Here is a 14810-nt window from a genome sequence, read left to right as displayed (position 1 = left end):
CTGACTGTCAGTGGGTATTTAGAACCCATTTCAGGTTGATGTTCCTTATTTTGTGGAATTATCAATTTGTGTAACATTTTTTTTCTGGCAATACTTAAGGTAGTAAAACAATAAACATTGTGCTCAGTATCTTACTAATGTTCCTTTTCTTTTTGTACAGCCATCAGATCAAGTCATTACAGTATAGTAACACAGGAGACATGATTCTTGTTGTATCTGGAAGTTCTCAGGCCAAGGTGATTGACAGAGATGGTTTTGAAGTAATGGAATGTATAAAGGGAGACCAGTATATTGTGGACATGGCCAACACCAAGGTAAGCATTAAACAGAATATTTTAAGGAATTTAATTCAGCACACATTTATTAGCAACTTATTTGAGCTATCATGTAATAATTCACCCCAAAATTAGTGTCATAAAACAATAGCAATTTACTTGTTCTCACAACTGTTGAATTGACTGAGAGGTTCTGCTTCATATAGTATCAGTGGGAGCACTAGGAAGGCTATAAGACACAAAATGGGCCCAGATGGTTTGCAGTTTGCTTCCTACTCCATGGCATCTGTCTGTGTTTGCTTCTCCCTTACTTCTACTTCACCCCTTCCCTTCTTGCTGGCTCTCTGTCTCTCTCTCTTTCTTTTGCCACATGTCTAGTTTGGGTCTTTTCACAGTGTGGTAGTCTTAGTAGATGTATTAGTCTGTTTTCATGCTGCTAATAAAGACCTACCGGAGACTGGATAATTTATAAAGGAAAGAGGTTAATTGACTCACAGTTCTGCATGGCTAGAGAGGCCTCACAATCATGGTGGAAGGTAAGGAGGTGCAAATTCATGTTTTAATGGTAGCAGGGAGGAAAGAGCATATGCAGGGGAACTCCCATTTATAAAACCATCAGATCTCATGAGACTTGTTCGTTACCATGAGAACAGTATGAACAGTATGGGGGAAACCCCCTCCATGGTTCAATTTTCTCCACCTGGTTCTGCCCTTGACACATGGGAATTATTACAATTCAAGGTGAGATTTGGGTGGGAATTCAGTCAAACCATATCATTCTGCTCCTGGCACCTCCCAAATCTCATTTCCTCACCTTTCGAAACCAATCATGCCTTCCCCAAAGTCCCCGAAACTCTTAACTCAGAATTTCAGCATTAACTCAAAAGTCCGTAGTCCAAAGTCTCACTTTAGACAAGACAAGTCCCTTTCACCTATGAGCCTGTAAAATCAAAAGCAAGTTAGTTACTGTTTAGATACAATGGGATACAGGCATTGGATAAATACACTCATTCCAAGTGGGAGAAATTGGCCAAAGCAAAAGGGCTACAGGCCCCATGCAAGTCCAGAATCTAACAGGGCAGTCAAATCTTAAAGCTCCAAAATGACCTCCTTTGACTTCCTGTGTGTCACATCCAGGTGATGAAAGAAGTGGGTTCCTGTGGTCTTGGGCAGCGCTGCTCCTGTGGCTTGCAGGGTACAGCCCCGTTCCTGGCTGTGTTGAGTGTCTGCAGCTTTTCCAGGCACACAGTGCAAGCTGTCAGTGGATCTACCATTCTGGGGTCTGGAGGATGGCAATCCTTTTCTCATAGCTCCACTAGGTAGCACCCCACTGGAGACTCTGTGTGGGGGCTCCAACTCCATGTTTGCCTTCTGCACTTCCCTAGCAGAGGTTCTCCATGAGGGCCCTGCCCCTGCATCAAACTTCTGCCTAGATATCCAGGCATTTCCATACATCTTCTGAAATCTAAGCCGAGATTCCCAAACCATAATTCTTGACATCTATGCATCTGCAGGCTCAACACCACATGGATCCTGCTAAAGCCTGGGGCTTGCACCCTCTGAAACCATGGCCTGAGATGTACTTTGGCCCCTTTTACCTATATCTGGCATGGCTAGGATGCAGGGAACCAAGTTCCTAGGCTGCACACAGCAGGGGGATCCTGGGCCCATGAAACCATTTTTTCCTCCTTGGCCTCCAGGCCTGCGATGGGAGTGTCTGCTGCGGAGGTCTCTGCCATACTCTGGAGATGTTTGCCCTGTTGTCTTGGTGATTAACATTTGGCTCCTCATTACCTGTGCAAATTTCTACAACCCAGTCTCCTCACAAAATAGGTTGTACTTTTCTGTTGTATCATCAGGCTGCAAATTTTCTGAAGTTTTGTGCTCTGCTTCTTTTCGAACACTTTGTTGCTTAGAAATTTCTTCTGCCACATACCTTAAATTGTGTCTCAAGTTTAAAGTTCTAGGGCAGGAGCAAAATGCTTCCAGTGTCTTTACATAGTACGAGTGACTTTACTCCAGTCCCAGCAAATTCTTCATCTCCATCTGAGACCACCTCAGCCTGGACCTAGTCGTCCATATCACTATTAACATTTTGGTCAAAGCTGTTCAACAAGTCTCTAGGAAGTTACAAACTTTCCCACATTTTCCTGTTCTTTTCTGAGCCTTCCAAACTGTTCCATCCTCTCCCTATTACCCAGTTCCAAAGTTGCTTTCACATTTTTGGGTATCTTTACAGCAGTGCTGTACTCTACTGGTACCAGTGTATTATATTAGTCTGTTCTCACACTGCCAATAAAGATGTACCTGAGACTGGGTATTTTATGAAGGAAAGAGGTTTAATTGACTCACAGTTCTGTATGGCAGAGGAGGCCTTGCAATCATGGTGAAGGCAAGGAGGTACAAAATCATGTCTTACATATTGGCAGGCAAAAGAGAGCATATGCAGGGGAACTCCCATTTATAAAAACCATCAGATCTCATGGACTTATTCACTACCACGAGAACAGTATGGGGGGAACCACCCCCATGAATCCGTTATTTCCACCTGGCCTGGGAATTTTTGCAGTGCCAGGTGAGATTTTGGTGGGGACACAGCCAAACCATATCAGTAGGGTCTGACTTCTTGCGTGATCGCTAGGTTATAAAGGACAAACATGGAAATTAATTACCTTAATATCTGGCTTCAGATCTTACACAGGATCAGAGAGCCAGCTCAATTTGCAAGGGGGCGGGTAGATCCCACCATTTTATGGGTGAATGGCAAAATCAAACAAATTATGTTGGATGGGAGATATTGATGCAGGCATCTTTGGAAACATTCTGCTCAGCTAATTTTCTGCTAGGCTTTAGGACAAGAAGGACAGAGAGAGCTGACATGGCGTGGTACACACCTGTAGTCCCAGCTATGTGGAAAGCTGAGGCAGGAGGATCACTTGATCCCAGAAGTTTGAGGTTGTAGTGTGCAGTGATTGTGCTTGTGAATAGCCACTGAACTCCAGCCTGGGAAACACTGGGACACCCTGTCTCTTAATTTTGAAAAAAAAAAAAAAAAAAAAAAGGAGGAAAGAAAGTGGTCTCAATTTTTTTAATTAAATATTTTTAATGGTATAATGATATTTAAAAATTAATGTATATTATGTATCAGTTAACTGTAGGTCAATAATTATATAAAACATAAGATGCGAAACAACATTTATTTCTGCTAATATGTCTGTGAATTGACTCTTCTTGGCTTGGTGAGGCTCCAAGCTGTAGATAGAGTCTAGGTCTGTTTTCTGTGTGTTTGTTCCTCCTTGGATCAGTGGATTACCTGAGGATGTGTTTTTTTCATAGTGATAGCAGAATCACAAGGAAACTCCAGTTTTGGAAGTACATTTTAGGCCATTGCTTATATCATGTCCACTAACATGCAGTCAGCCAAAGCCATAACTTGTCCATGGCTAACATTGATAGAATAGATAAACCTGGTCTCTAGCAGGAGGAACTACATTGTCTTGGGGAAAGGTTATAGATTTAGGGAGGAGTGATGGGTTGGGAACAATAATGTAGTCTGTCACAAACATGTTAAAGTGGAACTGAATATGGTTGATGGAGAATTTTGAGCCTTTGTTTTAATTCAGATTTTCACTATTTTCCCCCATCTAGTGCCCCTTTCTAATTCTCATGATTTTGGCCTGAATTCAAATCTTGTTTGAGATTAGATTGTCTAAGAAAATACAGTTGATCCTCCTTGTTTGCAGCTTCCGTATTTGTGAACTCACTATTTTTTGTAACTCCAAAATTAGTACTCATAGTACTTTTATAGTCATTTGTGGTCATGTGCTTGCACAGAGTGGCAAAAAATTTGAATGTGAACAGGGTGATATTTGCCTTCTTTTTCAGCTCTCATACAACAGCCAGGTATCCTTTTTGTGGTCTATTTAACATGCTTTTTTCTATTTTTGTACTTTTTGTTGGGTATTTTGCCATTTAAATTAGCACCCAAGTGTAGAGCTGAAGTGCTGCTTAGCATTCAGAAGTCCAAGAAGTCTATGATGTGCCTTAACAGAGTAAATACAAGCATTAAATAAACTTCATTCAGGCATGAGTGCTATAGTGCCATTGGCTGTGAGTTCAACGTTAATCAGTCAACAATATAAATAAATAAATGAATAAATTAATTTTGAGATACAGTTTCACTCTGTCGTCCAGGCTGGAGTGCAGTGGCACAGTCTCGGCTCACTGTAATCTCTGCCTCCTGGGTTCAAGCTATTCTCCTGCCCCAGCCTCCTGAGTAGCTGAGACTACAGGCATGTGCCACCATGCCTGGCTAATTTAAAAAATTTTTTTATTTTTAGTAGAGATGGGTTTTCTCATCTCTACTCATCTCATCATATGAATTCTCATTCATATCCTGAATTGTTTTTCTGGTTTCTTTGCATTGTTTTATCTGTGTTCTCTTGGATATCACTGAGCTTCTTTTAAATTATGATTTCGAATTGTTTTTTAGACATTTCATGTTTTCTACTCATTGGAATCTGTTGGTGGAGAACTATTGTGTTCCCTTGGAGGTGTCACTTTTTCTTGCTTTTTCATGTTTCTTATGTTCTTTTTTTTTTAGATTTAAATTCTGGGGTATATGTGCAGATAGAGCAGGTATGTTACATAGGTACACACATGTGGTGGTTTGCTGCATCCATCCCCTGGTCATCCACATAAAGTGCTTCTTCTAATGTTATCCCTCCCCAATCCCCCAACCCCCTGCTATCCTTCCCCTAGCTCCCTACCCCTAGACAGGCCCCAGTGTGTGATGTTCCCCTCCCTGTATCTATGTGTTCTCATTGTTTAACACCCACTTATGAGAGATAACATGTGGTGTTTGGTTTTCTGTTCTTGTGTCACTTTGCTGAGAATGGTTTCCAGCTTCATCCATGTCCCTGCAAAGGACAAGAACTCATCCTTTTTTATGACTGTATGGAATTTCATGGTGCATATGTGCTGTATTTTCTTTATCTAGTCTATCATTGATGGGCATTTGGGTTGGTTTCAAGTCTTTGCTATTGTAAACAGTGCTGCAATAAACATATGTGTACATGTATTGTTGTAATTGAATGTTTTATAATCTTTTGGGTATATACCCAGTAATGGGATTGCTGGGTCAAATGGTATTTATAGTTCTAGATCCTTGAGGAATTGCCACACTGTCTTCCACAATGGTGGAACTAATTTACACTCCCACAAACAATGTAAAAGCATTCTTATTTCTCCACATCCTCTCCAGCATCTGTTGTCTCCTGATTTTTTAATGATCACCATTCTAACTGCCATAAGGTGGTATCACAATGTGGTTTTGATTTGCATTTCTCTAATAACCAGTGATGATGAACTTTTTTTCATATGTTTGTTGGCTGCAAAAATGTCTTCTTTTGAGAAGTGTCTGTTCATATCCTTTGCCCACTTTTTGATGGGATTATTTAGTTTTTTTTATTGTAAATTTGTTTACGTTCTTTGTAGATTCTGGTTATTAGCTCTTTGTCAGATGGCTAAATTGGAAAAATTTTCCCATTGTATTGGTTACTGGTTTGCTCTAATGACTGTTTCTTTTGCTGTGCAGAATCTCTTAAGTTTAATTAGATCCCATTTGTCAATTTTGGCTTTTGTTGCCAATGCTTTTGGTTTTAGTCATGACATCCTTGCCCATGCCTATGTCCTGAATGGTATTGCCTCGGTTTTCTTCTAGGGTTTTTATGGTAGGTCTTATGTTTAAATCTTTAATCCATCTGGAGTTAATTTTTGTATAAGGTGTAAGGAAGGGATCCAGTTTCAGCTTTCTGTTTATGGCTAGCCAGTTTTCCAACACCATTTATTAAATAGGGAATCCTTTCAGGTTTGTTTTTGTCAGCTTTGTCAAAGATCAGATGGTTGTAGATATGGGTGTCACTTCTGAGGCCTCTGTTTTTGTCAGGTTTGTCAAAGATCAGATTGTTGTAGATGCAGATGTTGCTTCTGAGGCCTCTGTTCTGTTCCATTGGTTTATTAGATCTCTGTTTTGGTACCAGTACCATGCTGTTTTGATTACTGTAGCCTTGTAGTGTAGCTTGAAATCAGGTAGCGTGATGCTTCCAGCTTTGTTTCTTTTGCTTAGGATTGTCTTGGCTATGTGGGCCCTCTTTTGGCTTCATATAAAGTTTAAGGTGGTTTTTTCCAATTCTGTGAAGAAACTCAGTGGTAGCTTGATGGGGATAGCAGTGACTCTATAAATTACTTTGGGGAATATGGCCATTTTCATGATATTAATTCTTCCTAACCAGGAGCATGGAATGTTTCTCCATCTGTTTGTGACCTCTCTTATTTTGTTGAGCAGTGATTTGTAGTTCTTGAAGAGGTCTTTCACATCCCTTATTAGTTGTATTGCTAGGTATTTTATTCTCTTTGTAGCAATTGTGAATGGGAGTTCACTCATGATTTAGCTCTCTGTTACTGGTTTTGCTGAAGTTGCTTATCAGTTTCAGGAGATTTTGGGCTGAGACTATGGGGTCTTCTAAATAAACAATCATGTTGTCTGCAAATGGAGACAATTTGACTTCCTCCTCTCCTAATTGAATATGCTCTATTTCTTTTCCTTGCCTGATTGCTCTGGCTAGAACTTTCGATACTATATTGAATAGGAGTGGTGAGAGAAGGCATCCTTGTCTAGTGCCAGATTTCAAAGGGGATGCTTCCAGTTTTTGCCCATTCAGTATGATATTGACTGTAGGTTTGTCATAAACAGCTTTTATTATTTTGAGATACGTTCCATCGATATCTAGTTTATTGAGGGTTTTTAGCTAAAGGCTGTTGAATTTTGTCGAAGGCCTTCTCTGCATCTATTGAGATGATCATGTGGTTTTTGTCTTTGGTTCTGTTTATGTGGTGAATTATGTTTATAGATTTATGTATGTTGAACCAGCCTTGCATCCCCAGGATGAAGCCTATTGGATCGTAATGGATAAGCTTTTTGATGTGCTATTGCAATCGGTTTGCCAGTATTTTATTGAAGATTTTTGCGTCTATATTCATTATGGATATTGGCCTGAAATAGTCTTTTTTTGTTGAGTCTCTGCTGAGTTTTGGTATCAGGATGATGTTGGTCTCATAAAATAGTTTGGGAAGGATTCCCTTTTTTTGTACTGTTTGGAATAGTTTCAGAAGGAGTGGTACCAGCTTCTCTTTGTACATTTGCTGGAATTTGGCTGTGAACCTATCTGGACCTGGACTTATTTCGGTTGGTAGGCTATTAATTGCTGCCTCAACTTCAGCCCTTGTTTTTGGTCTATTCAGGGATTCTGCTTCTTCCTGGTTTAGGCTTGGGAGGGCACAAGTGTCCAGGAATTTATCCATTTTTTCCAAGTTTACTGGTTCATGTGCATAGAGTTGTTTGTGGGAATCTCTGATGGTAGTTTGAATTTCTGTGGAATCAGTAGTGATATCCCCTTTATCATTTTTTATTGCATCTATTTGATTCTTCTCTTTTTTTCTTTTTTATTAATGTGGCTAGCAGTCTATTTTGTTGATCTTTTTTTTTTTGAGATGGTGTTTCACTCTTGTTACCCAGGCTGGAGTGCAATGGCGCGATCTCGGCTCACCGCAACCTCCACCTCCTGGGTTCAGGCAATTCTCCTGCCTCAGCCTCCTGTTGTTGATCTTTTTAAAACACCATCTCCTTGATTAATTGATTTTTGATGGGTTTTTTGTGTCTTTATTTCCCTCAGTTCTGCTCTGATCTTATTTCTTGTCTTCTGCTAGCTTTTGAGTTTTTTTGATCCTGCTCCTCTAGCTCTTTCAATTTTGATGATAGGGTGTCGATTTTAGATCTTCCCTTCTCATGTGGGAGTTTATTGCTATATATTTTCCTCTAGACACTGCTTTAAATGTGTCCCAGAGATTCTGGTATGTTGTATCTTTGTTCTCGTTGGTTTCGAAGAACTTCTTTATTTCTGCCTTCATTTCATTGTTTATCCAGTCAACATTCAAGAGCCAGTTGTTCAGTTTCCATGAAGCTGTGCGGTTCTGAGTTAGTTTCTGAATTCTGAGTTCTAACTTGATTGCACTGTGGTCTGAGAGAGTGTTATGATTTCCATTCTTTTCCATTTGCTGAGGAGTGATTTACTTCCAATCATGTGGTCATTTTTACAGTAGGTGTGATGTGGTGCTGAGAAGAATGTATATTCTGTGGATTTGGGGTGGAGAATTCTGTAGATGTCTGTTAGGTCTGCTTGTTCCAGATCTGAGTTTAAATTCTGGGTATTCTTGTTAAATTTCTGTCTCGTTGATCTGTTTAATATTGACAGTGGAGTGTTGAAGTCTCCTAATATTATTGTGTAGGAGTCCATGTCTCTTTGTAGGTTATTAAGAGCTTGCTTTATGTATCTGGATGCTCCTGTATTGGGTGTGTATATATTTAGGATTGTTAGCTCTTCTTGTTGCATTGATCCTTTTACCATTATGTAATGCCCTTCTTTGTCTGGTTGATAGTCCATTTTATCAGAGACTATGATTGTAACTCCTGCTTTTTGTTTTTTTTTTTCTCTCCATTTGCTTGGTAAATCTTCTTTCATCCCTTTATTTTGAGCCTGTGTGTATCGTTGCATGTGAGATGGGTCTTCTGAATACAGCACTGATGGGTCTTGACTTTTTATCCAATTTGCCAATTTGTGTCTTTTGATTGGGTATTTAGCCCATTTACATTTAAGGTTGATATTGTTATGTGTGAATCTGATCCTGCCATTTTGATGCTAGCTGGTTGTTTTGCCTATTTGTTGATGCAGTTTCTTCAGTATGTCGATGATCGTTACCATTTGGCATGTTTTTGGGTGGCTGGTACTGGTTGCTCCTTTCCATGTTTAGTGCTTTCTTCAGGAGCTTTTGTAAGGCAGGCCTGGTGGTGATGAAATGTCTCAGCAATTGCTTGTCTGTAAAGGATTTTGTTTTTTCTTCACTTATGAAGCTTAGTTTGGCCGGATATGAAATTCTGGGTTTAAAGTTCTTTTCTTTAAGGATGTTGAATATTGGCCCCCACTCTCTTCTGGCCTGTAGCGTTTCTGCCGAGAGATCTGCTGTGAGTCTGATGGGCTTCCCTTTGTGGGTAACCTGACCTTTCTCTCTGGCTTCCCTTAGCATTTTCCCCTTAATTTCAACCCTGGTGAACCTGGTGATTATGTGCCTTGTGGTTGCTCTTCTTGAGGAATGTCTTTTTGGTGTTTCTGTATTTCCTGGACTTGAATGTTGGCCTGTCTTTCTAGGATGCAGAAGTTCTCCTGGATAATTTCCTGAAAAGTGTGTTCCAACTTGGATTCATTCTCCCTGTCACATTCAGGTATACCAATGAAATGTAGATTTGATCTTTTCACATAATCCCATATTTCTTGGAGGCTTTTAAAATTTCTTTTCATTCTTTTTTCTCTAATCTTGCCTTCTCATTTTATTTTATTGAGTTGATCTTCAGTCTCTAATAATCTTTCTTCTGCTTGGTTGATTTTGCTATTGAAACTTTTGTATGCTCCACAAATTTCTCGTGCTGTGTTTTTCAGCTCCATCAAGTCATTTATATTCTTCTTTGTGCTGGTTATTCTAGTTAGCATGGTGTCTAACCTTTTTTCAGGGTTCTTAGTTTCTTTGCATTGGGTTAGAACATGTTCTTTTAGCTCAGAGAAGTTTCTTATTACCCACCTTCTGAAGCCTGCTTTAGTCAATTCATCAGACTCATTCTCCATCCAGCCTTGTTCCCTTGCTGGTGAGGAGTTGTGATCCCATGTAGAGGAGTGGTTTTCTGGGTTTTGGTGTTTTCATCCTTTTTGTGCTGGTTTCTTCCCATCTTTGTGGATTTATCTACTTGTGGTCTTTGTAGTTGGTGATGTTTGGATGGGGTCTCTGAGTGGATGTCCTTTTTGTTGATGATGAAGTTACTTCTTTTTGTTTTTTAGTTTTCCTTCTAACAGTCAGGCCTCTCTGCTGAAGGACCCTGCTTGCCTGGGAATTACACGCAAGGGTTGTAGAACAGTAAGGGTTGCTGCCAGTTTCTTTTCTGTTATCTTCGTCCAAGAAGGGTACCCGCCAGATGTCAGCCAGAGGTCTTTTTTATGACACCTCTTTGGACATATAGGGGTTGGGTAGTTGTTTGAGGGTACAGTCTGTCCCTTATCAAAGCTCAAGTCCTGTTCTTAGAGCTCCATTGGTTCCCTTCAGAGCTGCTGGGCAGGGACGTTTAAGTCCCTGCTGAAGTGGGACCCACACTGCCCCTTTTCCCAGGTTCTCTCTCCCAGGAAGGTGGGAGCTTTATTTATACGCCCCTAATGTGCTGCTGCCTTTTTTCAGTGATGCCCTGCCCAGCAAGAAGGGAGTCTAGTCACAGTCTGCCTGCAGTGGCTTTGCTGAGCTGTTGTTGGCTCTGCCCAGTTGCTGTGTAAACTTCCCAGCGACTTTGTTTACACAGTTTAGAACCACCTACCTAAGCCTCAGTAATGGCTCCTACCCCTCCCTGCATCGAGCTCGAAGTTCTGAGGTCGAGCTCAGACTGCTTTACTGGCTCTGAGAATTTCAAGCCAGTGGATTTTAGCTTGCTGGTTTTCACTGGGGTGGAGCCCGCTGAGCCAGCTCACTTGGCTCCCTGGCTTCAGCTTCCTTTTCTTCAGGGGAATGAGCGGTTCATCTGCCCAGTTTTGTGCTGGAATCCCAGGGTGCTGTTGTAGGCGCTGGAGGGAATCTCCTGGTCTGTAGGTTGTGAGGATGGTGGGAAAAGCCCAGTATCTGAGCCAGAGTGCCAGAGTGTCCAGAAAAGTCCCTAATGGCTTTCTTTGGATAGGTGAGGGAGTTCTCTGGTCCCTTGCACTTTCTGGGTGAGGCAATGCCCCACCCTGCTTCAGTTTGCTCTCCTTGGGTTACCCCCACTGTCTAACCAGTCCCAATGAGATGAACCTGGTACCTCGGTTGGAAATGTGGAGATCACTTGTCTTCTGGATCACTCTTGCTGGGAGCTGTGGACCAGAGCTGTTCCTATTCTGCCATCTTGGCGGAAGTCCTCTTGTGTTCTTACATTGCTCTCTGTGCAACTGGTGTAACAGTTATTTCTTCCAGTTTTTTGGACTGACTTTCATAGAATTCTTTTTTTTTTTTTTTATAGTTTAATGTATTTTAATAGCAAACTTACAGGAACAGCACAGAAGACAGACAACATTAAAAACATGTACTTGCATGTAGGACAACTCAGTTAGAAAAGTATAGTGAATGGATGGAGTCTACTGTATGATAAAAATGCTACAAACACCATTTAGTTGCCGTCAATAAGAAATTTACTTGTTTTAAAAAAATCCAAATGCTGGCATTGTCCAGAAAAATTTAACAGGTTTATTTATAATTATTATAAAGTTGAACCGCTGAAACTTGTTCACTGAAACATTTTAACTTGCGTTAATGCTTTACGTCTCCGCATTTATATTAAAAATTCACACACAAATGAAAATGGAAAAACTGCCAATACCTGATTTCTGTCCCCTATTTTTCCACTCACAATCATATACTTAGGTACCTTTTGACCCCATGGAAAAAAAATTATCTAACGTTCAGAACTACCAATAACAGGAAGAAGAGAATTTTTTTTTTTTTTTAGAATGAAATGTTTCCCATCATAGTGGATTCTTAAGCACGCTCTCCATGTATGCGGCGTGCTAGCTGGATATCTTTTGGCATAATTGTTACACGTTTGGCATGGATAGCACAAAGGTTGGTGTCTTCAAAAAGGCCAACCAGATAGGCCTCACTTGCCTCCTGCAAAGCACCAATAGCTGCGCTCTGGAAGCGCAGATCTGTTTTAAAGTCCTGAGCAATTTCTCGTACCAGACGCTGGAAGGGAAGTTTGCGAATCAGAAGTTCAGTGGACTTCTGATAACGTCTAATTTCACGGAGTGCCACAGTACCAGGCCTGTAACGATGAGGTTTCTTCACCCCTCCAGTAGAGGGCGCACTCTTGCGAGCGGCTTTTGTAGCCAGTTGCTTCCTGGGTGCTTTACCACCGGTAGATTTGTGGGCAGTCTGCTTTGTACGAGCCATGGTATAGAGACCTCCTTACTTACCCCCCTTCTCCTTCGGCTGGAGCTCGGCAAGCTAGAGGTGGTGCTGGCGTTGGAGAGCGACGGCGGCGCGGCGGCGGTTGCGAACACCGAATTCTTTTTACTATAGATGTGCCTGTGATGTTGGTTGGGTAGGGCACTTCAGAATTGATTCTGGATGTGACCTATTTGGCTTTAAACCCTGTCAGTGGTGTTTGTGTTTTCCTCAGAGGCTTTGGTGAATTTGTTAGTGAAGACTGGTGAGGATTTATTAGGTATAGCAATGCCAGGTGGGCCAGAAGTGGTGGCGATGGTGAGCTGAATGTTCCTGTTCTTGGGCCCTTAGGCATAGTACATGGGCACTGGTGTTAGTAGGTTCAGACAGGCTGATATTTGGGTCTCTAGGTGGCTTTTTCAGGTGCCAGTAGTGGCAGTTGTGGGTTGAGTGAGTGAGCAAATCCTCAGGCTCCTGAGCATTGTGCATGGTGTTGGTGATGGCAGTAGTAGTGGCAGGGCAATGCTTGGGCTTCCAGGTAGCACAACCTGATGGTAGTGGTGGCTGGAACAGACTGGGCAGTCTGGTCCTCAGACCCCCAGGTGGTGCACATGGGTAGGTATCAGCTCTGGTGGTCGTGGCAGGCTGAGTAACCTTGTCCTCTGGCCCCTAGGATGTGTAGATAGATATAAGTGGTGGTAGACTGGGCAGGGTGGTTCTGCAGGCCTTTGGATGGCATGCCTTAGGTACTGGCAACAGGTTTTATGAGCCTGTTACTAGGACCTCTGGTAGTACACACTCCTTGGAGTGACCAGTGGGGCACAGCAATCCCTAGGGTATGTGGTGGGGTGGTGTGGTAGGGCACTCAGTGGGGATGACATTGTCAGGCCTAGGGTGGTGTGGTAGGGCACTCGGGGTGACAGTGTCAGGCATTTTGGGGCTGTCATCAGGTCCAAATGGGTTTAGGTTGTGGTAGGTGGGATGCGGGCAATTCCTAGGCCTTCAGATGGTGTGCTAGGATGCTCATGGTGGCCGGCATGCTGGGGCTGTTTGGTCTCTTGGTATGTGCCTGTACCTGAGGTGACCCATGGTGCAGGGCAATCCACAGGCCCCTGAGTGGTGTGATAGAGAGCACTGGGGTTGGTAGTGCCAGGCCTTGTGAGCTTGTCCTTAAGGCCTCTGATGTTGTGCACAGATGCAAGCTGTGTTCTGCAGGGCTGGGTGATCCCCATGTCCTGGGCAGTGTCCTTGGCTGGTGGTTTCAGCAGCAGTAGTAGTGAGGGAGATTCTATCCTCAGGGCCTGTGAAATGAACCGCTCTGCTAAGGGGAAGGGTTGGTGACAGTGGCCGTCGGGGTGGTGATGAGGGGGATTGATGCCAGTGGTAGCCATCCCAGGCAGATACATTTCAGTCTCTGGAGAGCACATGCTTCGTCTCCACTTCTGCTATTCCCTGTGGCATTGGCTGCAGTGAGCCTGTCCTCAAGTCACATGTATGACAGCCCTGTTGTTGTGGGTAGCAGGGTTGCTGTCTGTGGTGCCTGCCCCGGGGAGGTGATTCTCAGGCTCTGGGATAGCACCGTCTTTGGTTCCTGGTTGCAGCAACAGGCAGGGAGAGCCTGCCCTTGGGATGTGTGGGTGTCCTGGGGCATTGCTGCTGGGGGTGGGTGGGCAAGGTTGCTCTCAGTGGCAGTGACCTGAGACAGGTGGGTTTGGGCTCTAGGGAGTGTGCACTTTGGCTCCCTTTGTTGTAGCTTCCTTTGTCCTAGAGACATAATCCACAGAGCTCTGCATTGCCCTTTTTTCAGTGTTCTGGATGCTGTTTGATCTAGAGTGCTAGGAATACTGCTGCTCTGCTGGATCCAAGTGGTGTCATGTGCTACAACGCTCCCAGTGGAAATTAGGGTATGTCAGTGGGCCTTCAGGGATGTGGAGATGCAGGTACTGTTTGGCCCCAGAAAAGAAGGCAGACTGGTTGGGTCTAGGCTCTCAAATTGATGCCGTGCTGCAGGTGCTTGGATCTCCAGGTGTGCGTGGAACCTATTGTGAGTTTCCTCTTTAGAAGTTTGTTTACACCAGTCTCAGCTTGTTACCTGCCACTTCTCTGCTGATTTCTAACATTTCTCTTTGATGCTGTATTTGAAGTGTGATTATCTACTCATTAAGCTTTTGTTTGTAGAGGAAGTGAGAGTGTCTGGTGCTTCTAGATAGCCATCTTGAAGTTCCCCAGCAAGCTTTCTTTTATCAATTCATCTAGAGCTGATATTGTTAAGTGCCTTTCTCTAGGATTGTCTTCAACTCTTTTACATGAAAGCAATTCTCTGCCATTTATTTTTAAATTACACGACCAAGGTGGAGAAGGAAGGTTCAGGGTACCTCAGAATGTGGACATTTTAGTGGGAGATATCTCCATTAGCGAACCTTAATCATGGAAGTTATAAGAATTATAGGAAACTTTAGGTAAGAATGTTTTCAA

At 42.5% G+C, this 14810-nt stretch overlaps 2 protein-coding genes across 6 annotated transcripts in view; one reads left to right on the top strand and one right to left on the bottom strand.

The window, feature by feature from the left end:
• WDR70 (WD repeat domain 70) overlaps nucleotides 1-14810 on the top strand; it is a 379012-nt gene that overhangs the window by 99055 nt on the left and 265147 nt on the right. For all 5 annotated transcript variants that reach the window (XR_013532332.1, XM_054252289.2, XM_035291652.3 and 2 more), the window contains one exon: nucleotides 161-314. Coding sequence is in view for 4 of the 5 variants with exons in the window: in XM_054252289.2 (XP_054108264.1) it covers nucleotides 161-314 (154 nt within the window). In the remaining variant the exon portion in view is untranslated. The remainder of the gene's footprint in view (nucleotides 1-160; nucleotides 315-14810) is intronic.
• LOC100414113 (histone H3.3A-like) lies at nucleotides 8807-12374 on the bottom strand. The gene has a single exon (XM_078365557.1). It carries the CDS (start codon nucleotides 12339-12341, stop codon nucleotides 11931-11933), a length of 411 nt encoding a protein of 136 aa, XP_078221683.1. The 5' UTR covers nucleotides 12342-12374; the 3' UTR covers nucleotides 8807-11930.

The sequence above is a fragment of the Callithrix jacchus genome, chromosome 2 (genome assembly GCF_049354715.1).
Source record: "Callithrix jacchus isolate 240 chromosome 2, calJac240_pri, whole genome shotgun sequence".
Classification (NCBI taxonomy): Eukaryota; Metazoa; Chordata; class Mammalia; order Primates; family Cebidae; genus Callithrix; species Callithrix jacchus.
The sequence above is the reverse complement of the archived record's forward strand: the minus strand, read 5'-3'. Positions and strand labels throughout refer to the sequence as shown.